Below are 23,994 nucleotides of genomic sequence, written 5' to 3'. Positions count from 1 at the left end.
GTTGTTGTTGTCTCCATGTACTGGAAGCTTGTGACACTATAACAAATTCCTTGTATGTGCAAACATACTTGGCAATAAAGCTCTTTCTGATTCTGATTCTGAAAATTAGTGCCTCAGTGGCATTATTAAAACAATGGCACGTATTTTTGTTTTTCATTGGGATTATCGGTTTGTCCGAACAATGCAAAATTATTGCAATTTCTCTTTGGTGATGCATAAACATTAATATCCGGGATGTTTTTTACGTCAAACTTAAAATAACGTCTGAATCTATGAATGGAGAAGAATCATCAAGTACACAATCATTTATTCTAGGATTATGCTTTAATCTGTCTAAAAAAAACACCCTTAAGAGCCACCCATACTTGGGTGAAGAGCATCATTGTGTTGATTGAGAATAACTGAAGAAGTCTTACTGTCAGAACAGACATGGACACACCCAGACTCACCTCCCACTGTAGGTGTGGTGGAATGTTTCTGATCTGGAGTTTTCTGGTCCTGTAGAGGGAGAGAAAAAAAAGAGAGAGAGAAATGAGGTTTATAGAAGGATCCCTCACCAGCTTTGCTTCATGAAACAAGAGCTAATAAGATACAAAACTAATGAGAGTAGCGATTACAGCCGCAGACATCTTCAAGAAAAACTGCTCTCACGTTTACACCCACAATCACATAAAAACTAATTACTCTAATGACATCCAACATCATCCAAATGCTGATTTACACTGACAGCTAGTGTTCAGAAAGGTCCTGGTCTTGTCTATATCTAAATGATGTGGAAAGAGATGCATGGAAAGGTGAAAGTCAAAGTCAGAACAGGGATAAATCCACCAGAACGGTAATGTCCAGGTACTTAATACTTTAGTTCTGATATTAAAACTTTCATCCTTTCACATGCCATAAGAGTGAACAGATATACAACAAGTTCTTGAGGAACATTTTTACATTACAATTTTGTGCTGAAAAAAACAACTACAACTAACTGTTTAACAACAGTTAAAACAACTACTTTTGTGTATTGATCAACAGCCTATGGACAGCGTCCATATTAAGGAAATGCAAAAATATGTTTTAAACATGTCAAGTCTTTATTAATGTAATCTTTGCATTCGTCTTGGTTTCATATAAATTTACACTGAAACATCATCATCATTTCCAAAATGGTTTGTAAATATTTTTTTTCCCAAGGTAAATTTCCTTATCTTTTAAACAAATGTTTTTGAGAGTTGCACTATATACCTTGTTAAAAAAAATAAAATAAAATTGGTCACTTTATTTTAAGGTCCAATTCTCATTAATTATCTATTAACTATGACTTTTGTCTCAATAAACTAATTACTGCTTAGTAAAGTTAAGTTTAGGTATTGAATTAGGGATGTAGAATATGGTCTTAAGTATTAATAAACAGCCAATATGCTAAAAATATGCATGCTAATAAGCAACTAGTTAGCGAGAATTGGTCCCAACACTAAAGTGTTATACTATTCTAAAGTTTATTTAATAAATTTAAATTAATTGAGGAATTAAAAAGGTGTGTAAAAAGAGTGGTATTCAAGTCATTGCATTTAACATTCTTGATCTACATTTAATGACACTCAAAAAAAAAAGACTGATAAAATACAGTATATGTACCTTGAACTCTGGATAAAAGTATAAATGTAAATAAATATAAATGTAAACGAACATTAGATGTGGATCAGTCCAGAACTTTGACAAGCTATAAGTAAACCTTAACAAGAATGTGTTGACTGTAGAATCCTTCAGATAATTCTATTATGACATGATTTATGTTCATAAATTTTATTTCAAAATCGAGGACAGGACCTGTGAGGTTCGAGAAAATCTCTCTAAATGATCTGGAAGGAGGTATTATTTATAGGCAGATTAAACATGGTGAAGATGCTTGGGCGCAACCGTCCAGTTCGTCGCTCGTGGAAGCGAGGCGGAATGGGCAGAGGAGAAAGACAGAAAGAGAGAGAGAGAGAGAGAGAGAGAGCGAGAGAGAGAGAGAGAGAAGAGACTGAATGGGTATATTGAATCTAGACACTGATGTATGTCTTACTCAATTTACCTGTTGTGCAGCATGACTTACATCCAGCCGTGGAGCAGTGGATGATGGGACACCAACCACAGAACCAAATCTGTTAACATGCTCACATTCCCCAGAAAGAGTTGCATGGGATTTCTCTGTATTTTATGGTGTGGCAAATAAAATCTATGTTTAGATTTGGCTTTAGTAAAAACGGGAATCTCAAGACACACTGAAACATAGAAAGCTCAATCCCACAGCACTAAAAAGACAATACAAATGCGAATAAAAAGACCAAATAACAAGAACAGAAAAGAGTGAAAGAAAAAAAGAAGAGAGAGATTCACCCCAATAAGGGTCAAAGGTGAGGACTCTATAGGCCAGCGAATAGCATTAGGGGGAGGGTGTGTGTATGTTAGAGTGAGGGTTGGTATGTGGTATTGTCCTACAGGAGCGGTGTGGGACAGCGGCGCATTATTGAAGTTTACTCCTATCTTGAACTTAATGTGAACGTGAAAAAAAAACAGTTGAGATATGACTATATGGCCTGAGATCAGATTGATCAGAGGCCATAGCAGGAGTTTGCAATGTGCTTTTAATAATCATAATAATAATAATAATAATCATCATAAAATAATCCATAAAGCTTACTCTTTTAGTAAAGAGAATCATACTAGCTTGAGCGTCTAGCTGGCAAAACCCTGCTCTGCACACACAGCATCACATGAGCCAAAAGAAGAAGAAAAAAAAAACCTTGAAGGGAAAGAGCACTATATGGCCTGAGATCAGATTGATCAGAGGCCATAGCAGGAGTTTGCAATGTGCTTTTAATAATCATAATAATAATAATAATAATCATCATAAAATAATCCATAAAGCTTACTCTTTTAGTAAAGAGAATCATACTAGCTTGAGCGTCTAGCTGGCAAAACCCTGCTCTGCACACACAGCATCACATGAGCCAAAAGAAGAAGAAAAAAAAAAACCTTGAAGGGAAAGAGCTACATGTCTTGACACAGTTAAGCACATTCAGTTCCTTCACACACCACACAGACATGCTTAAACACAAACACATTTACTTTGCTATCTTAATGAGGGCATATATCAAACTACCAACCAATCAAATTTTTAAAGAAATTAGTACTTTTATTTAGTAAGGATGCATTTCCACAAAAGTGCATAAATGTTATCAACATTGATAATAGTAAGAAATGTTGCTTGAGCAGCAAATCTGCAAATCATATTAGAATGATTTTCTGAAGGAGCATGCACTGTAAAAAAAAAAAAGTGTAATTTTATGTAAAATACTGTAAAAACACTATGGGAGAAAAATTGTAATTGGTTATGCTACATGCTACATACAGGGGAAATCTGTAAAACATCTAGTAACTGGACATTTCATGTTTTTTACAGTAAAATACTGTTAATTGTACGGTTATTATAAATAAAAAAAGCCATTCAAATTATAATTTAGAGTGAAAAACTGTAAGCTGATAGTCCTAGAATTCCCTGTGTGACACTTTACATTTGAAAGCATTTTGTTTAAATAATCCGGTTTCTTAATAGCTTTATAATCAGTTCTGTACATTTTGGTTTTATGTTACATCATCTGCTGTTTATTGCATTATTTTAGTGTCATGTGTTTTACCATAATGGTGTTTTGTGATTGTGTGAATGACTGCAGCTTCTGGATAATTCAGATTGTGGAAAAATCTAATTGTTATGAACTTTTTCATGATTCGTCATGTAGCTTCCTCTTTTACCACCTGTATCATTATGATAATTGTCAGTGTATGTTAAAGTTACAAAACAGATTTTAATAGCAGTGAGCCTTATTGGATTTACTGGTTTAAATAGCAGTTTTCTTGTTTGTAAATCAAATTTTTTTTATAGACCTAATGTAAAATTTACTGCTTGTTCTGTAAATATGTTAACATTTTTAATTGTATTTTTTACTGAATTATTCTGGCAACCACAGCTGTAAGGATGTTTAGTTTTAACAGTGTGTGACACCGAAGACTGGAGCAACTTCTGAAAATTCAGCTCTGCTATCAAAGGAATAACATTTTAAAATATCATTAAACAGATATTAAATTTATTTTTTATTTTAAATTGAAATAATATTTCACAATTTTACTGTATTTTAGAAAATAAAGGCAGCCTTGGTAAACATAAGAGACTTTTCCCCAAAAACATACACACTTTTAAACAGCAGTGAATGTATGTGTATCAGAATTCATTTTAATATGGCATTACATTTTAATGTATTTTATACTTTTTTACTAAATATTTTTGCTATACATAATTTTTATTTTATATACACACAATTAAATAATTTCAATTTAATACATTTGATTTGATAACTACTAATCAATTAAAATTACTAATATTTCCTTTTTATATCACACACACACACACACACACACACACACATATATATAAAGCAGGTGCACCACCACTCCCTTTGCTAAACATTAGCAAGCTTATCCAGATGCATGATGGGCCAGTCTCAGCTGGCTTGGAGGAATCAGCAAGGCTCTCTTAATCAGATATAGACATATTTCATATCTTATATTCACAAACACACTCTGGCATAAACACTGGCATATCAAAAAGCACAAACTCTTACACACTAAACTCAAGGATGTTACCTACTGACTATCTTACATGCTAGTTTGCGATAAAACAAGAAAATTATTCATTATGAAGTAGGGCTGGACAATAATTCAATATCAATATGTATCGCGATATAATATTTTCAATAACGGTGTTATGATTTTTAAACACATTTCCGATATTTCGATATACATTACCAGTGTTTCCCATGCATTGATTTATTTGTGGCGTTTGACTTCGTTGAATAAACATGAGCACTGCACGTTTCAAAATCAAAACGTGGCGCGGGTGTTTTAGATGAATGTATCTCTGAAGGGAACCGACTGTCTTCAGAATAGTTTAAATGGCATTTTCATTTTATCTGATAAAGTAGTGTTCATGAGCGGAGCTGCTTTGATTATAGCCGTTACCGGAGAATTCGCAAGTTCTACCGCTCTCACAGCGCCTCCTGCTGGCAGACAATCAGTCTTACTGTTCAAAAACTTTTGACTGGTATGTTAGAAGATATTAATAATTAATAAGGTGAGTCCGAGATGTTTATTTGATAGTGATTTCACATTTCTTGTTTGTATGAAGGCTAAACACAAATAAAAGGTGAACAGTAATTTATTTGTGCTGTTTTTTTTCTAAAGTATTATATGGTTTTATATGAGGTGTCAGACTTGGCAAATTAATTTTTATTATACAATAATTTTATTATACAATTTATTGTGCTCATACACAACACACACTCACAATCCAAGCATTCAAACAAACAACCTCACAGTGCAGGGAACAAATGTGTCACACTGACATTAAACACAGGCAGACTCCTACACCGTCAGCACTACACAGGTGCATGTCAACGTAAGTCTGTATGAAACAAGCTAAAATCCACCAAACCACTTCTGATGAGCGCCGGCCTGTCAAGATAGAAGAAAAGACACAAATCTGGAAGACAAATGCGTGTTGTCGACTCGAGGATAATAAACGTGCTTCCTAAAACATCGCTCTCCATTTAGTCTCAATGGATACACTGTATTAAAAAAAGTGAACTGTGTCTGTTCTACAAGCTTTACCATGCCTTCATCTTAAAAGCTTTAGACACTGGGAATTCTATATGTGGGTTTTTTTTTTTTCACTTGTTGGAGACAGCAGCTGGGAGAAATTAAGAAATCATTGAAGACGGTTTGAAGTAAATAGAGAGAGCTACGAGAGTTTGACGAACAATAGTGGAGATAAAATCAAAAGGTTAATGTGATTTGTAGTTTACATTAGCGTACATATATGTCAATGTCAAAGGGCAAGAACGAAGTCCTAAGTGGCATTTAATTATGGGACTTAAAACTACAAAATGTAGTGACCTAACACTAATTAACCATTCAAGGCCCACCGTGCGAGAGGTCCAACAGGAAACCCAGTACAGAGGAAGTCAAAAAAATCACCCCTTAGAAGTCACAAACCTCATCGAGCCACTTCCTGTCTTGCTTTGAGCCATTGCCATCTCAGCCAATCAGAGGTGAAGTTGATTTAAAAACGGGGGAAGGGCAGATAAGCAGAGAGAGAGAGAGAGAGAGAGAGAGAGAGAGAGAGAGAGGGGAAGAAGAGAAACAATATGCCAGCAAGAAAAGAGCATTCGCTTGCATCTTTAACCCCTCCTCCATGACTTATACATTCATTCACCTCACACACATACTTACTTATATATATATATATATATATATATATATATAAAATGGGCTGGAGCGTATCTCTTTGCAAAGCAGCTGATTATGGATACCTGAATTGCAAGACTACAAAATATAAATGTTTTTGCACCAACATTTTTGGAGCTACAAAATGAGTGTAGGATAAGATACACATAATGTACATTGTTGACCAATAAGTTAACCTAACTTTCCTCATAACTTATCCACATATACAAGTAGCAAAATATCAGCTTGTACTTGCACAGTAATCCAATTGCATTTGGGCATTAGAGGGATCTGAAATTAAATTGCATCCCAGATACTTTCTAAAACATTTAGGAGAGGCTACAAATTCACCAAATGAACCATGCGTAACTTATCATGCATTTGCTCATGCAGATAATGGAGTCAGTTCAAGCAGTTCTGCAATTTGGAGAATTTATTTTCTATTTCTCCAAAAAAGAATTGTATTAAATATAAAAGCAAAAATCTAATTTGGGCTAAAAAGACTGTTGGTTCGAATAAAAATAAAACAAAAAGCTATGATTTACTAAACAGACAGGTTGGTTCACATAATCACACTGCACTGAATTCTATATATTCCTAGCTACGTTTTGTGTTAGGTAAACAAGTTAAACATTCCTGAAAGAAAACGAATAAACAGGCTAAACCACATTTTTTAATCAAATGTCTTAAGCACTTTCAAAAAAAATTTAAACTCTTTTTATATTCAAATACAAATGCAAGATAAATAAATTCTTAGATAATATATACAAAAACATAGTATTTCTTTAATAAAAAAAAGGGATTACTCAGCACGGCAAAGTAAAATAATCCTAAACAAACTGAGATAAATAAATAATCCTTTTCATCTACTTTTCTGAAAAGCCATTCATAAGCAAATCATTTTACACTATATAATTATTGTATTAACTCACATCTAAAAATCCAAATCTAATCAGTCTCCAGAAATAATATTCCATACCACTGAAGTCGATCACAAAACTGCATGCATAAATGTATACACAGCCCAAACCGAAATGATCCAAAGCTAAACCACCTTTTTACCATGACACACTGTGACAGTGGTAGGCAGAGGAATGACATGAAACAGAACTTCAGTCAGTAAACTGCTAGAGGAGCTTCGTATACAGCAAGGCCTCTGCAGCCAACACTGAAAATGGCGGGTAAGTGTGGGAGGGGAAGGGGCGGATCCTAACTTCCACACACCTCCCTTTCCCGCTCTTTGCGTAACAGCGTGTCCACGGAGGGACGTAGTGAGCTGCTTAAGGTCTAGATGGACGTGGAGGTTCCTCAAGTCAATGAAAACATCCTAGCAATGAAGTTAAGGAGCTCAGCTTGGTGGCCGTGTAGAAAGCTATGGGTACCGTCGGAGATACCCTCTCGGCCGGGGGGGACCAGACGCGGTGGTTCCAGGCACTGAGTGGAACAGCAAGGGTTAAGCCATAAATCAAAGTGGTGTAGAGTAGCAGCGATGGTGAGACAACTTCACTAGAAATAACAGACATCCCATCCCCCCTTTTTCCTGCTTTCTTCTCACTGTTTCTCGTTCCCTCTTTCTACACTCCTCCCCGTGGAGCTTTCTGCTCTGCATTACCTGATAGGCCTTCCCTCCCCCTCGCTGCTTCGCTTTCTTCCCCTTGCCCTATTCCTCTGAGAGGTGAAAGGTCACTCCCCAAGCTTAGCAATCAACACATGCTGATGCAACCCGTAACATACCAGAAGAAGAGAGTGAGGGGCAATATACTGCTTATTGTCGGCCCCAGCAAAACAGTCGTGTAACAATGAAACCAATAAAAATAAATCTCCCGCCTCTAAAAGGTGCCTCTTGCCATTGAACACTGGTGTTGGCCAATAGCATGGCAGTAGCGGACTCTATATATTAAACCGTCAAAACTGGGACTTGGGCGCTTAGCGTTAAGTTACGGTTCATTTTTGTATTTTCATTTGAATTTTTCAAGTCCTGAATTAATTAACGGCTTTTAAAGAATAAAAGTGTCCTCTAAAACTTTTTTTGTCTTTAAAATTATGAAATTATCAGAATATGAATCCTTTAAATGCAGGAACATCAATGAGCAACTGCAGGAAAAAGTGTAATGATGCATTCAACAAATGCATCATTATAAACAGATAAATTCATAAATATTATTTACAATTAGGCATACACACACACACGTGACCCTGGACCACAAAACCAGTCATAAAGAACAATTTTTTTAAATTGAGATTTATACATCATCTGAAAGCTATTGCTACAAATATGCCAGTGCTACTTATGACTGGTTTTGTGGTCCAGGGTCACACACACACACACACACACACACATACATACATATATATATATATGATTACACTGCCATTCAAGAAATGTATCTGTTGCCATTCAAGCATTCAAATGTAACAGAAGAGAAGAGGAAGTTGCATCGTGCTACACTGATCTGAGACAAATTGTAGCTTCTCATAGGCTGCTATAGAGCAGTGACAGTAAAAAAAATGTATGCTACTGGCAAGCAGAAAATCAGAGTAAATATTTCATAATCCATGCAAAAGTGACCAGTGACTGAAAGTGTCTCTCTAAAATGGATTTGACAAACACAAAGATTTGAGGAGCAAGGTCAAACCTTCACAGAAACAGATCTAAACAGTTGCAAGGATGGAAGCCAGATGTTGTTTTTTTTATCATTAGATATACTCAAATAAATCAAAATTATACGAATATTATTAAACCAATGAACTCCAAAAGATGTATAAAGTGAGAAAGACAACAAAAAATATGCTCTTTTTATTACAAGCTACACCACAAGATTATGTCATTCTCCACATAAAGTAACATCACACACAGATTTAAAAAAAGAAAAGAGAGAGAAAGAGAAAGAGAAAAAAACGTTTTGTGATTGCAGATAAACGGTATTTTACTTTTGTAACATTTAGTCTGAAGCTTAGGCTTCTCTAATGAATTCAAACAGAAGATTCACAGTTTATGGGGCATGTTTTACAAAGTTCATGCATAATTTTTTTTTTTTGCCTAGTGCCTATAAGGAGCGTTTTTATTATTTTTGCCTAAATTCTGTTCTCTCACAGAGAAGCAGAAAACTGCAATAAAAAATTGTTTAATTAAGAAAAGTATTCCCTCACTGTCAAAAAGCAAAAAAGCATATGAATGCTAGTTACAATTAAAATGCTAAAAATACATGAATTACAAGACCAACAACTAATCTTCGCATTCTCTTTCTATCAGTGATCTTGATATACCAAACTGTTTAGCAATGATTTTAAATCTATACAATCCAAGTTAAGAATCATTAGGCAAGTAAACCACTGAAAGTAAATTCCAAGCTATCTGAAAATGTTTTTAAACTTTAGAACTAAACTTCTTTTTTCACTTGCATGGGCCCAACAGCACAGGGAAACCACTCTGCCTTTGACTGCAAATTTTTAAGCATGTCAAAGTGTGCAGGGAGCGACATGCTCAGCTGAGGAATGCAAACGGCCTCCGAAACGGCAGCCGGTGGGGGTGAAGCGAAGAGAACCTGAGGTCCTTTCCTGCACATTATCATGTGAAACACCCCTCCCTCTCATCCGTCATCTTCTCTTTCTCTCTCTCTCTCCCTTGGCCATTTGACTCAGCCATCTTCCACCGACAACGCCCAATGATCACAATGAATCTCAATCACATGAGCAGGCGCAGAATGTGCTAGAAAACTATAGGTAACATACAGGAGCAGAATACGCTTCCATGTCAGCACAGAGCGAAATGTGGAGTGTTGTAAGGTTGCTATTGCTAAATGCGTAAAACAGAGAACGTGCGTGTGAAAATTGCGTTAGTTCTATATAGCCTATGAAAAAAAAGGGGGGGGGTATATATATATATATATATATATATATATATATATATATATATATATATATATAACATTTCCCACTTTCCATCTTAACAAAACTGAAGAAACAAATAACTAATTCTTTTTTGTCAAATTTAAAGTAGTCTAACTTGATTCAAAGTCTCAGGCTTTTTTCTTTTCTTTTTTTTACAATTTGAGCTAAAAGAAACAAAATACTCACATTAAGACCAACAGGGTGTTTCTTTTAAAGCAGTTATTTGATTATTAAATTCAAATTATTAATTTTTTTTTAGCTTTCCATGAGTTTTTTTTTTCCAAAACATATTACACAGTCCAACTAACTAAATATTTTCATTCACACAAAATATTTATTGCTCATATTTAATTGCATTGTTAGAAACAAAACTTTAAATGAAAGTATACGTAAGACTTCACAAGTTTTGCTTTTCTTTTAAGCACATTTCAATTTTTTTTAATTAAAACAAACAAGTAAGTAAACATTAAATGTAAGCAAAATAACATTTATTAAAACAAATGTGTTTCAGTCAAAAAAATGAAGGACTCTGAAATGTTGTTGTACAGTTCTTTTTAATGCAGTTTAAATAAATATCTAAAAGTTAAAAATTCAAAATTCTCTCTGAATACTTCACTTCTCAGTATTTTTACTTAGTAGTTCTACATGTTTCAAACAAAGTTTGAAAACAAATACTACCATTTTAAATGGAAAAATAAGGTTTGAAAACATTCTACCACTAAAAAAAGTAAAATTTTCTCATTAAATTACTTTGTGAATATCTAATTAATTGGTTCCATATTTTTCCAAACAGTTTGTCATCCATCAGAAATTTAAGTAAATCTAGCAAATGTGTCTTGAACCAATAAAACCTTTCTTTCAAAGCCAGTCTTCTTTTGTTACAAATGAAGGACCTTCTTCCTTGCAAAGTGTGAAGTCAACCCCTGATGTTATTCTTTTAATCTTTTAACTCTGAAAGTAGACAGCACTATCCTCTTACCTGTCTTCACTATCTCTTTTCTCTCTCCTCTCTTCCATCATGTACTTAAAAATAATGACGATTAGAAATTGCAGTTTGTCTTAGACTGTGGTTTCTTTGGAGGGAAAATAGTCTTAAGTCTATTCAAAAGGGTTAACAATTAAGTTCAAAATGCTCAGTAGTCCACAGAACAGCCTCATATGTAAAGCTAAACAAAGTAACAAATTCAAAACGTGAATAAATACTTAATACTACTGAATTAAAAATATTAGATAATAAAAAATAAAATCTAGAAACTTGAACAGCAATTTTTTAAAAACAACTCTCTCCTGGCTGTATAGAAATAGCATAGCATACCATCAAACAAACAAGAAAGTGAACACCATTTTTAGCAGGAGACTTTTTTAACATTTTTATTTAAATAAATTCTCCTGGTCAGCTCTATTTCACAACACCCTTTGTACTATGTTATATCAATATTTGAATGCACTGTTTGATTGCACAGAAATGAGCAGGAGCATAAAGTCCACTGAAATCTTTCAGATTGCATGCAATCTGAAAACATCATGGATGGTGATATTTATTTATTTATATATATATATATATATAAGTATGTGTGTGTGTATGTAACGTATACACTCATGGCGGTTCTCCTCCGCCTGAGAAGGCCTTCGCTCAACACTGCAAGAGGAAGGTATGACTCCATGTATGTCTGAGGGGGGTTGCCAGCCCCTCCCCCCTTTCTATGCTTTTAAAATGCGTGTGTGTGTGTGTGTGTGTGTGTGTGTATAAAGGGGGATAGCATGACCATACCAGCACATGCCTGTTACGAGGTCATGTGATCTAGAGGCTCCATTTTAAGTGATTTGGACTCGGTAAGGAGGGAATTGCAATGTGGAGGAAGAGAGGGAGGGGGAGGAAGAGGGATACAGAGAGAAAATAGCATAAAAAGAGAAGAACAGTGTTGACTGATCTCGATGGCCTCACGAAGGAGAAAGGGGTAAAGACGTGAACATGCCATGTACGTTCTGTCACTTTCATGCTTCCATAAACTTAGGCAAATTTTCAGCAAAATTAAACAACTGCAAACTTCTGGTTTTGCTCATTTATATTGACAACTGAACGCTAGCTGTAATACTGCTAAAAGAACTTAAAAAATATATGTGACCTCACTAAAACTAAACTAATTCTATCATAATGCAAACAAACATTAAAGTTGAGATGTAACTAAAGTATTGATAAATCTTTTCTTCCCTATTCAAGTGTGATTTATCAGAAAGTAAAAAAATATATAATAATTCTGTCCATCGGCTGTTGACTAGATTTTGAAATGCGAGCGCTGAACACATCTGCAGGGTGTAAGTGTCTGGAAACATCACCAGAGAAGCAAGCATGATGTTTCACTGGAAAACCCAGTTATGATCATTTATTTTAAAAAATGTTTTTAAATGAAACATATGCATGGATGAATCATGAGATTAATAACATGCATTTACAAAATAGATAGTGAATTTGCATTTAATTCTGACTTCAAGTGTAGAGTTTTAAACTTACAAAAATGTTCTGTTTATTCGGTGTGAACACTAGCAATGGCGGGTCAGCATCCAATTAATAATTTGCTGGCAGGCACACACAGCTCTCTAAAACAGAAATTACATATATGCATACATTATAAAAATGCATACATTATTTCTACATACAAAGAGAGAGGGGAGACGGTCACTAAAGAGAAAATAAGCTACATCTTCCCTGTTCTAATACGTGGTGTAACATTCTTGTGATGATTAATACAGCAGTAATGTGATTCTGTAGGACTTGAGTCATATTTTTCATTTTTAAATTTTCCTGGAAAATTTTTCGCCTTTTGAATTATTAATGTAAAAGAGAGAGAAAGAGCTTTCAAAGAATTCTCCGTTTCTGTTACGTTGCAATGTACGAAAACAAATGGAACCTAATTGGATATTAATTTGGTTTCTAATTATCTGTAGGTGCAAGGAACAATTATATGCTCGATCAATTCCCTAAAAGAGTACAGCTATTAATAGGAGCTTGTATGGTAGAAAAGGTTTTTTTTTTTTTTTTGGTGCTGGAAGATGACACCATGCAGACATCACAAGAAATCATTATGAGCTACATAAAAATGTCAGAAGCCTAATTTTCACCATCTTATGATAGTGGCCAGTTTTCTTTCCACAGAAATGCTACAGTAAATGTGTGAGTCAGGAAAACAGGATTGCTTTGAGTGACCTGTATGCCTTAATATAATTGCAAAAGCAAAGTAGGCATGAACGAGTAACTAAAGAGAGATGGCAATCAAAAAGCATGTGATTTGAAAGACATGCCTTGAGCATGCTGTTCAACTAACACTAATACAAAAAAAGCAAACAAAGGGGAAACCAGCATCTAGCTAGCCGTTATCTTTTAGCAACTTAATTTAAGTTTTAGCAATATTCATTCAAATATATAACAGGGTAAATATAAAATAATGTCAATGTGTAGAATAATAAACATTTTAATTGCTGTGCTTGTTGTGCATGAGCTTGATTTGCCCAAGCAGGATCAGGAGCACAAATAGCGCAGGAATTTAAGCCAGCAGCATTTTAACACACACATCCTGCGGAAGAACAATGTGCAAAATAGCTTCATTATTTACAGTGCAACAAAACCAATTTGGAACACACTCATTTATTTCAATCCTAAACAAGCAGAGCATTCATTTAAATACGCAATGAGAACTTGAATGACTATTAATCAGTTCAAGTCACTTGTGTCAACATCATATATACTATGACCCAGGCACTCAATACATGTTCATTGGTCCATTTGGGTGAAAAAAAGAGAAAGAAAAAATTTAAAGAATTTTCGGTTCAAGTGGCACCCCCCAGTTATCTTTTAGCAACTTAATTTAAGTTTTAGCAATATTCATTCAAATATATAACAGGGTAAATATAAAATAATGTCAATGTGTAGAATAATAAACATTTTAATTGCTGTGCTTGTTGTGCATGAGCTTGATTTGCCCAAGCAGGATCAGGAGCACAAATAGCGCAGGAATTTAAGCCAGCAGCATTTTAACACACACATCCTGCGGAAGAACAATGTGCAAAATAGCTTCATTATTTACAGTGCAACAAAACCAATTTGGAACACACTCATTTATTTCAATCCTAAACAAGCAGAGCATTCATTTAAATATGCAATGAGAACTTGAATGACTATTAATCAGTTCAAGTCACTTGTGTCAACATCATATATACTATGACCCAGGCACTCAATACATGTTCATTGGTCCATTTGGGTGAAAAAAAGAGAAAGAAAAAATGTAAAGAATTTTCGGTTCAAGTGGCACCCCCCGTTCACCAGTGTTTATGATGGCGAGGCCTTCAGAACGGCCTGTTCACCAGAGAAATAAAGAGTCATTGGGGGGGATGGGGCAAACAGGGGGCCCATAACTTCAGAGGGGTAAACCACCATGAACTTTTTTTCCCCTTGGGAAACAACCCTAGTCTCACATCCCTCCCACACACAGACACTAAAAAACAAAAACCTGCACGCATATCTAGCCTATCACACTGCACTGCATTCTGTAGAAATACCCACAATGCTATCTGAACATTCAAAAGAAAACAACAAGGTTAGGTTAAAAATGTACGCTTGAGAATTCACAAGTAATTTTCGTCCTGGACATCAAGTATGTCAAAGCAGCACAAACAGTACCATTTTTTGGAGAAAAGTCAACAGTTTGAACACAACTTGAACTTATTTTATTTGCTATGACAGAAGTCAAATTTATTCAATGCTTACAATTTAAATAAACATGTAAATTTTCTAAATCAGTGCCAAAATTGAATAATTTTACATTTTAGATATGCTGCAAAAAATGAAGAAATCTGAATCTGGCGAGACCCTGAAACCCGTCCCACAGCAACTTGGGCAGCCATGCTGCAAAATGGCGCCAACCAATGATTTGAACTTCAAGCCAAGTCCCTTCCACCTGTTCACGCTGCCTTGTGACAGCAAGCCTCCGCGGTTAATATATTCATCTTTGAGAGAGGTTTCTGATGCCTCATGTCACAAATGTTATCAATGGACAAGGAGAGAAAGACAATGTTCTTATTCTCTATTACTATTTCCTTGACCACAGCGTGAACAAGAATTAGATCTTACTTACCAACACTATTGATCCAACTCTTAACGAACATCAAAAATGTTTATTAGCAGACATATGTCTAATAAACATACAAACACTCACTACTTTTATCATCTATTGTAGCCCATTTACACAAAATCAGCTAATTTTTTTGTGTAAAAGCCCTCGGGGGTGTGAACGTGCTTGTGGTTCTGAATGCTTGTCCAAAGCTGAAGTAAAGGGACTTCGATCCTTTTCAAAAAACAGCACAGATGGTTCAAAATAGGGAAAGGGGGAGAGAAGAGGACACATTGGTAAGGGGTTAAAATGGGAGGGGTGCTCTTAAAGGCACAACGCACACTTAACGTTCACATTTTCAGCATGTCTACGTGCTATGGGCATTTTTCCCTTTGTCTCTCGTCCTCCTATTTACCCGGTTCAAAACAAGCAAGCCTCCGCGGTTAATATATTCATCTTTGAGAGAGGTTTCTGATGCCTCATGTCACAAATGTTATCAATGGACAAGGAGAGAAAGACAATGTTCTTATTCTCTATTACTATTTCCTTGACCACAGCGTGAACAAGAATTAGATCTTACTTACCAACACTATTGATCCAACTCTTAACGAACATCAAAAATGTTTATTAGCAGACATATGTCTAATAAACATACAAACACTCACTACTTTTATCATCTATTGTAGCCCATTTACACAAAATCAGCTAATTTTTTTGTGTAAAAGCCCTCGGGGGTGTGAACGTGCTTGTGGTTCTGAATGCTTGTCCAAAGCTGAAGTAAAGGGACTTCGATCCTTTTCAAAAAAACAGCACAGATGGTTCAAAATAGGGAAAGGGGGAGAGAAGAGGACACATTGGTAAGGGGTTAAAATGGGAGGGGTGCTCTTAAAGGCACAACGCACACTTAACGTTCACATTTTCAGCATGTCTACGTGCTATGAGCATTTTTCCCTTTGTCTCTCGTCCTCCTATTTACCCGGTTCAAAACAACGGTCGTTTTGAGAGAATCGCACTCCGTAACAGCAGAAAAAGGGAAGCCCACAAGGAAGTGCTGCCATGCATTCCCTCCTCAATCCCCAGCCCCTCCTCTCCTCTTCTCTCCTCCTCTCCTCCCTCTTCCTGCTCAGGCAAGCCCTGCGAGTAGCACGTCATATGACCGAACTAACAAGACTGCCTGCCTCCACCAAATGTGGGAATCAATCAAAAATGCATGTCTCGTGGCAGAAGGAAGACAGCCTATGCAATACAGAGGGACAAAGAGAGGAAAAGAGCAAAAGAAAGAGACAGACAGAGCAAAAGTGCAAGCCAGGAAAAGAAAAGGGAAAAAACTGCACTCAAGCAAGCATGCTGCTGGGAGAGAGAGAGAGAGAGAGATGAGAATGAGGTTGCCTCGCGTGTAGCACCGTCAACGGCTTCTGAGAAACTGCACACAGGTGTTCCTGCCCCCCGATTGGTCGCACCTCCTTCTTCGTAAAAACCCCTCCCCCTGCCTTCTGTAGTACTACAATCACAAGTGGAGATGGAGAGAAAAGGACAGAGAGAAAAGGAGGGAGGGAGCAAGAGAGAGAGAGAGGGCAGAGCAGGCAAGTGTGGCTTCAGACTGCCTGAGCATGCAATCGCAACACGCTCGTTTATTTACCCTGCGAAACGCCACGATTCGATTCAAAGCTGAAGCTTTCTTTTTTTTCCCTCCCTTTTCTCTCTGAATCCACTTTGCAAAGGTCTGGCGAGACGTAGCTACTTTAAATTCACAAATCTTTACTTAGGAGTTACTCATACAAAACTGCTGTTATTTCAGCCCTGCAGGTTTTTCCTTCTGTCAAAGCAACCAACGCATTTGTTAGATATTGGATGTATTATTTAGTATTTACAAAAAAAAAACTGGGTATTTACAGCACTCTCTAATTGCAAGACAGCAGACAATTCACTTTTTGTTGTTTTTTAAAAATATATTTTTTATTTTAACCACTATGGATCTGACAGCAGACACGGGCCATGGTAAATGACAAACTCTAGCTTTTAACAAAATTGAGCACTTGAAAGAAAAATCAACAGTGTACAGTCACAATAAAGAATATCATGAGACAAAAACAGCTCAACAGGGAGAAACTAACACTACACACACACACCTCAACAGGTCTTCCCCTTCACTATTTATCAATAAACCTGAAATCAGTTTTCACTTCAACACAATTTTTCCCTACTACTCACAAATACACACATGCAGTCAGATGAGCGGCTACATTACTTTACACTGCCATTTTGGAAATAACAATTCACTCTTTTCACATTCCAGTTCACGTTTCCCAAAGTACATCCTTATTGTAATTTGTATTAGTATATTTACAATAAATACTTCTATTGCAATTCTATACCCATGACTTGCACTATTTCTCTACTGTATTATTCAGTTCACAAAGAATTACCCTCTGCCACAATTTGTCAATATTCATCCCTACTGTTAAAATTCCTTTTTTTTGAGAGAGAGAGAATGAGAGCGAGAGAGAGAGAGAGAGAGAGAGAGCAATAAAATGTTGCAGCAAAACCATGTTGCTTTCTAAAATCAGCTAATTTTTTTGTGTAAAAGCCCTCGGGGGTGTGAACGTGCTTGTGGTTCTGAATGCTTGTCCAAAGCTGAAGTAAAGGGACTTCGATCCTTTTCAAAAAACAGCACAGATGGTTCAAAATAGGGAAAGGGGGAGAGAAGAGGACACATTGGTAAGGGGTTAAAATGGGAGGGGTGCTCTTAAAGGCACAACGCACACTTAACGTTCACATTTTCAGCATGTCTACGTGCTATGGGCATTTTTCCCTTTGTCTCTCGTCCTCCTATTTACCCGGTTCAAAACAACGGTCGTTTTGAGAGAATCGCACTCCGTAACAGCAGAAAAAGGGAAGCCCACAAGGAAGTGCTGCCATGCATTCCCTCCTCAATCCCCAGCCCCTCCTCTCCTCTTCTCTCCTCCTCTCCTCCCTCTTCCTGCTCAGGCAAGCCCTGCGAGTAGCACGTCATATGACCGAACTAACAAGACTGCCTGCCTCCACCAAATGTGGGAATCAATCAAAAATGCATGTCTCGTGGCAGAAGGAAGACAGCCTATGCAATACAGAGGGACAAAGAGAGGAAAAGAGCAAAAGAAAGAGACAGACAGAGCAAAAGTGCAAGCCAGGAAAAGAAAAGGGAAAAAACTGCACTCAAGCAAGCATGCTGCTGGGAGAGAGAGAGAGAGAGAGATGAGAATGAGGTTGCCTCGCGTGTAGCACCGTCAACGGCTTCTGAGAAACTGCACACAGGTGTTCCTGCCCCCCGATTGGTCGCACCTCCTTCTTCGTAAAAACCCCTCCCCCTGCCTTCTGTAGTACTACAATCACAAGTGGAGATGGAGAGAAAAGGACAGAGAGAAAAGGAGGGAGGGAGCAAGAGAGAGAGAGAGGGCAGAGCAGGCAAGTGTGGCTTCAGACTGCCTGAGCATGCAATCGCAACACGCTCGTTTATTTACCCTGCGAAACGCCACGATTCGATTCAAAGCTGAAGCTTTCTTTTTTTCCCTCCCTTTTCTCTCTGAATCCACTTTGCAAAGGTCTGGCGAGACGTAGCTACTTTAAATTCACAAATCTTTACTTAGGAGTTACTCATACAAAACTGCTGTTATTTCAGCCCTGCAGGTTTTTCCTTCTGTCAAAGCAACCAACGCATTTGTTAGATATTGGATGTATTATTTAGTATTTACAAAAAAAACCAGGGTATTTACAGCACTCTCTAATTGCAAGACAGCAGACAATTCACTTTTTGTTGTTCTTTAAAAATATATGTTTTATTTATTATTTTAACCACTATGGATCTGACAGCAGACACGGGCCATGGTAAGTGACAAACTCTAGCTTTTAACAAAATTGAGCACTTGAAAGAAAAATCAACAGTGTACAGTCACAATAAAGAATATCATGAGACAAAAACAGCTCAACAGGGAGAAACTAACACTACACACACACACACACACACCTCAACAGGTCTTCCCCTTCACTATTTATCAATAAACCTGAAATCAGTTTTCACTTCACTTCAACACAATTTTTCCCTACTACTCACAAATACACACATGCAGTCAGATGAGCGGCTACATTACTTTACACTGCCATTTTGGAAATAACAATTCACTCTTTTCACATTCCAGTTCACGTTTCCCAAAGTACATCCTTATTGTAATTTGTATTAGTATATTTACAATAAATACTTCTATTGCAATTCTATACCCATGACTTGCACTATTTCTCTACTGTATTATTCAGTTCACAAAGAATTACCCTCTGCCACAATTTGTCAATATTCATCCCTACTGTTAAAATTCCTTTTTTTTGAGAGAGAGAGAATGAGAGCGAGAGAGAGAGAGAGAGAGAGAGAGAGCAATAAAATGTTGCAGCAAAACCATGTTGCTTTCTGGACCTTGATAGGTGCTTACAAAGGGAAGGGAGCACGCAGAGTAGCATCTGGAAGAAGGGGGAAGGGCCATTGTTACACTTTTAACACCCGGTATTGTCATAAAGGTGTGTCTCTTCCCCTTGTCTCTAAATCTCTCCTGCCGAAGGACTTCAAAAGTGGCCCATCAAGCCATTGCAAATGGCCCCGTCACACCAATGCAACATTACATAAAGCAGGGAGAAACTCAAGGCGTGAGACATGGAGCCGCCCACACAGCTCTATGCACAAAACATTATGGCTTACTCACTACACCCTCTATGGTCTTCACTGTATTATTTGCACACATTTAACATCAGTTTCACCAACAACTACTTTATTACAAGCATATTACTTTAAACAACTGAATACAAAAAAGCTCTTGATATCAGCTTTTGGTGGTCTTGATGTTTTGACAAGTTTTAATTATTTGTTTATTTTCAACAATAAGACGTCTTCAACAAAACACATTTCTAATTTTCCTTATGAGCATTACATAAGACAGACCCGTTGTTACCAAACATAAGGGGTGTGCACAATAGCAAAGAAGCTGCTCTGACCCTCCACCCCACCCCAAATCTTGTTACTCGTCCTGCATTCACACTTCTCCAAAGCAACACATGAAACCTGAAGCAACTGAAATGTGTTCATGCACAAATTAAGCAAAAATATATCTATTTGAATTGGACAGAGTCACAATTCCACCAGCACATGCAACACAAAAAAGGGTCAGATCAACATATATGCTGACCTGGGGGTGAACGCTGCTTTTTAAAGTCCCTCACCTCAGAGGCCAGCCCCACAAAGACGTTTATCAAAATGGCGACGAGTAACAGTTCCACCCTAATCAACATTTCTAATGCATTTTCCACAACTCTTGTGTTTTGTGTATGCGCGTGCGTTCTGGTTACTTGGAATGTTCAACTCAAAAGAACCACACAACGTCTCACCAGAACAGACTATACGAATTCTAAAATTATCATACGCACACAGGGAGAAAAAAAGTCCCTTAAGTAGCCTATAAACATAAATAGCAAAATATGTGAGTTTAAGAGCAAAACGCATTTTTAGCTAAAATATCTCACCGAGCAATTATATTAAGGATTAGTTCACGGATTAGTAAACTGTTTACATGGCGCTATCAAATGCATTTGTAAATATGCATTTGCACCCATTCGTGTTAATGCCCCAGTGCTTTCAAATGGAGCCTTCGACAGAGAGCTACGTTGTACGCCATTTTCTCAACTGCTGACGTTGGTTACTCTTCACACTGATGGCGACCACGTGTCATAGCCTACTATCAGTGTACAGTTGGCCTCCCAACACTAATCACAACGTATGCCATTAAGGTCTATTAAAAACGTATATCTGTTACAAATTCATTCATGATAAAAAAAAGGCCGCTTTATCAGTAGGCCTACACATCTGGAGACGTTAAGCCTCTGCATCACAAATATGCAAAACAAATTCAAAAACAGCTATATCATACGTATAGTGTAATATTAAATATGCAAAGCATACGTTCACACAACAGGTCTGTCAGCAGTAAACAGATTTATGGCTAAAGCGCGTAAACCAGGCGAACACACAAAGCGCTGGTTCAACTGGTAAGAAAGCGGCCATCAAAACAACGTAAATGTATCAGCTGTACCTACCACTGAATTATTGAAACGTATATGAGCAGCAGTATTTAAAATATTCACTGCAAATTATTTATTTGTATTATTTAGCACACATTATCGTTTTACTATATAGATTCTCCACAGGATGCAACGTTTTAAAACTATTTACCATCGAGTTATACGCAAGCTTAACAAGTGTAGCTCGGATGGATGTGAAAAAAATGCGTTTAGGGTGTAAAGAGGTAAGAAGGAGAGTTGAGCTGGGTGGGGACGAAGGGGGAGACCTTTTTGTTCCACATAACCAGTCTTCTGCGCGCCATGCAAACTCCCCAGAACACAAATAAATACATTTCTGAGGATAATTTTAATTTTAAGCAGCAAACTTACACTCTCATATCCACATTTACTTATAACTACCGGCAGAAATACGGATAAATGATATTTTAGACAACACATCCTTCGAACTGTAGTTTATGGAACATAGCCATGTATATAGACTACGCTTTGTTTCTCCAGCGCTGACCTGAAGCGGCGTTCCCTACAAAGTCTATCATTTAAATATCCGCACAAAAGTACGAACAACGATGGTGTTCCAAAGTAATAGCAGCTTTTAAAACCACAGCGGGCTAGAAAACTAAATCTGTGTTGCATGAATTGTTTAAACGAATCAAGCACCGAGGCCTAGGCCTTACAGTAGGCCGAGGCCTAATCAACAGGGAACAAGTGACTGAAATGACACGGAGACCAGCATTGTTACATGTTTGACAAATATGCACATATATGCCTAACGTGGAGACGACTCCCATATAGCGCTGTAGTAACTATGAATGTAACGGCACGTGGTGTAATGCTACGAGCATATGCCACTTTTAACATCCAAAGCACTATAACATCCGTCACGTGAAGAGAAACAAAGTATATGCGTATACAGAGAGCTAGACTCTTAAAAAGTAACAACTACTTAACTGTTACAACCAAACAGATCAGCAATTTAATCACACCGCGAGATCCTGCTAACACAGTACACATAGTTGTATCACCGCCACGACATATATATATACACATTCAGCTTTTATATAGTACAGTAAGCAAACAATTGTCGAACTATTCAAGAGAAAGCAAATACCTCTGCTTCTTAGGGACAGAATGTTCGACCTCAATTCGTTTGCCGTGAAGTTCCACTTTACCTGGAAAAAGGAAATAAATTATTTGTTTTCTATTTTTTTACCCCACTCACAAAATGACCACAGCTTACTTAAATGGCCCTCATAATCCAAGCCAACTTTAAAACTAAAACATAATAAATGTGTGCCTCAAATATTTTTAAAGGCCTATGTATTTCCCTGTGTGAAGAGAAATTGCATTTTTACTGTAGCCTATAACTTGCGTTGCGAAAGGCCTAAACGAGCTTTTGAGGTGTTGGATTCGCAAGGGTGGGTGTAGTAATTGAACTTAAAAAAATGAATAAATAAAAAATAAATGACAAAATTCTTAGGACGCTTTCTAGGTTCACTGCTCAGGGCTACACTAGCTATTTGCGTCAACTGTATGACAGATTCCATATGTGTAGGCTATTATTTGTTGTTCGTGTCTAGTTGAGACCTAAGAGGCATATAGCGATCAAAAGAACAGCTGAAGATGAATTAATCTTGACCGTGACTTCATGTGGTGGATAGTTTTAACTGGATCCTTATCGGCATGGCGACCTTCGTGCTATATAGAGCACACATCACATGCTACATATATGGAGAACCGAGGAGAGACATATTTTGTGGCCAGTGGGACAGATGCAATGAAACTGCATGGTTAAAGTCAGCATATGAGAATGCTACATGGTCGGATACGTTAAAGACAAGAAGGTATCCCTCAGCATTGTGAATGTTAACTCAATAGGGGCTTCACGAAACATGTTTCATTTTAGCTCCACTTGCCTATTAGCCAAAAGGGGGAGGGGTGAGACCTGATTCTATAGCTGTGCCGGGGTAGGTTGGACTAAACCTAAAGACTGAGCTTAGGAGAACCACGTCCTACAGTTTACAATCAGAACGACGCTAAATGCATAGTTATTTGCTAAAGTAGAGCACACTGCACGTTTTAAACCTGTCAGAGCAAAGAAAGTAAAGTCGTGGCAGATGTGTGCATGAATGCTTTTAGTGTATGCAAACCCTCTCCTCTTAAAAGTTGACTGTCTCAGGCACCTTTGCACTATAGAGCCTTACATTGCCCTGACTTCAATGGCAAAAAGTAGAAACATTGATTCATTTTCACAATAAACCAGAGATCCCCAGCAAAACAATAGATTTTGAATTATAAACAAGCAAAACACTCATGGGAGGTTAACCAGGGTAAGTTACGAAAGAAAACCGGCGAAGAAGCAAACCGGTAACGAAAGGCCCATTAAAATCAATTTACTCACCAGAAAATGTTTCAATCGCTTTCATTGCCCATTGGTCGTCTGGGCAATCAACAAACGCATAGCCAGTTTTCATGAGAAACTGTCCAGAGTATGGGATCTTGTTATCTTCAAAGGTTTTAACCAAGTCCTCTGCGGTCACGTTTTCATTGAGATTTCCAATATATAGCTTGTTCATCGTGAAAAACTCTA

The 23,994-nt window shown here is 37.1% G+C and overlaps 1 protein-coding gene across 1 annotated transcript in view; it reads right to left on the bottom strand.

The window, feature by feature from the left end:
* LOC107585078 (insulin-like growth factor 2 mRNA-binding protein 1) overlaps nt 1-23,994 on the bottom strand; it is a 34,705-nt gene extending 10,711 nt beyond the window's left edge. Inside the window, exons 1-3 of the mRNA XM_016271934.1 lie at nt 23,806-23,994; nt 22,516-22,576; nt 430-498 (exon numbers count right to left, since the gene is read on the bottom strand). Coding sequence (XP_016127420.1) covers nt 430-498; nt 22,516-22,576; nt 23,806-23,980 — 305 coding nt within the window. The 5' untranslated portion in view covers nt 23,981-23,994. The remainder of the gene's footprint in view (nt 1-429; nt 499-22,515; nt 22,577-23,805) is intronic.

Source organism: Sinocyclocheilus grahami, unplaced genomic scaffold, assembly GCF_001515645.1.
Source record: "Sinocyclocheilus grahami isolate Dianchi unplaced genomic scaffold, SAMN03320097.WGS_v1.1 scaffold66.1, whole genome shotgun sequence".
NCBI lineage: Eukaryota > Metazoa > Chordata > Actinopteri > Cypriniformes > Cyprinidae > Sinocyclocheilus > Sinocyclocheilus grahami.
Note: the sequence above shows the minus strand (reverse complement) of the source record. Positions and strands in the feature narration are given on the sequence as shown.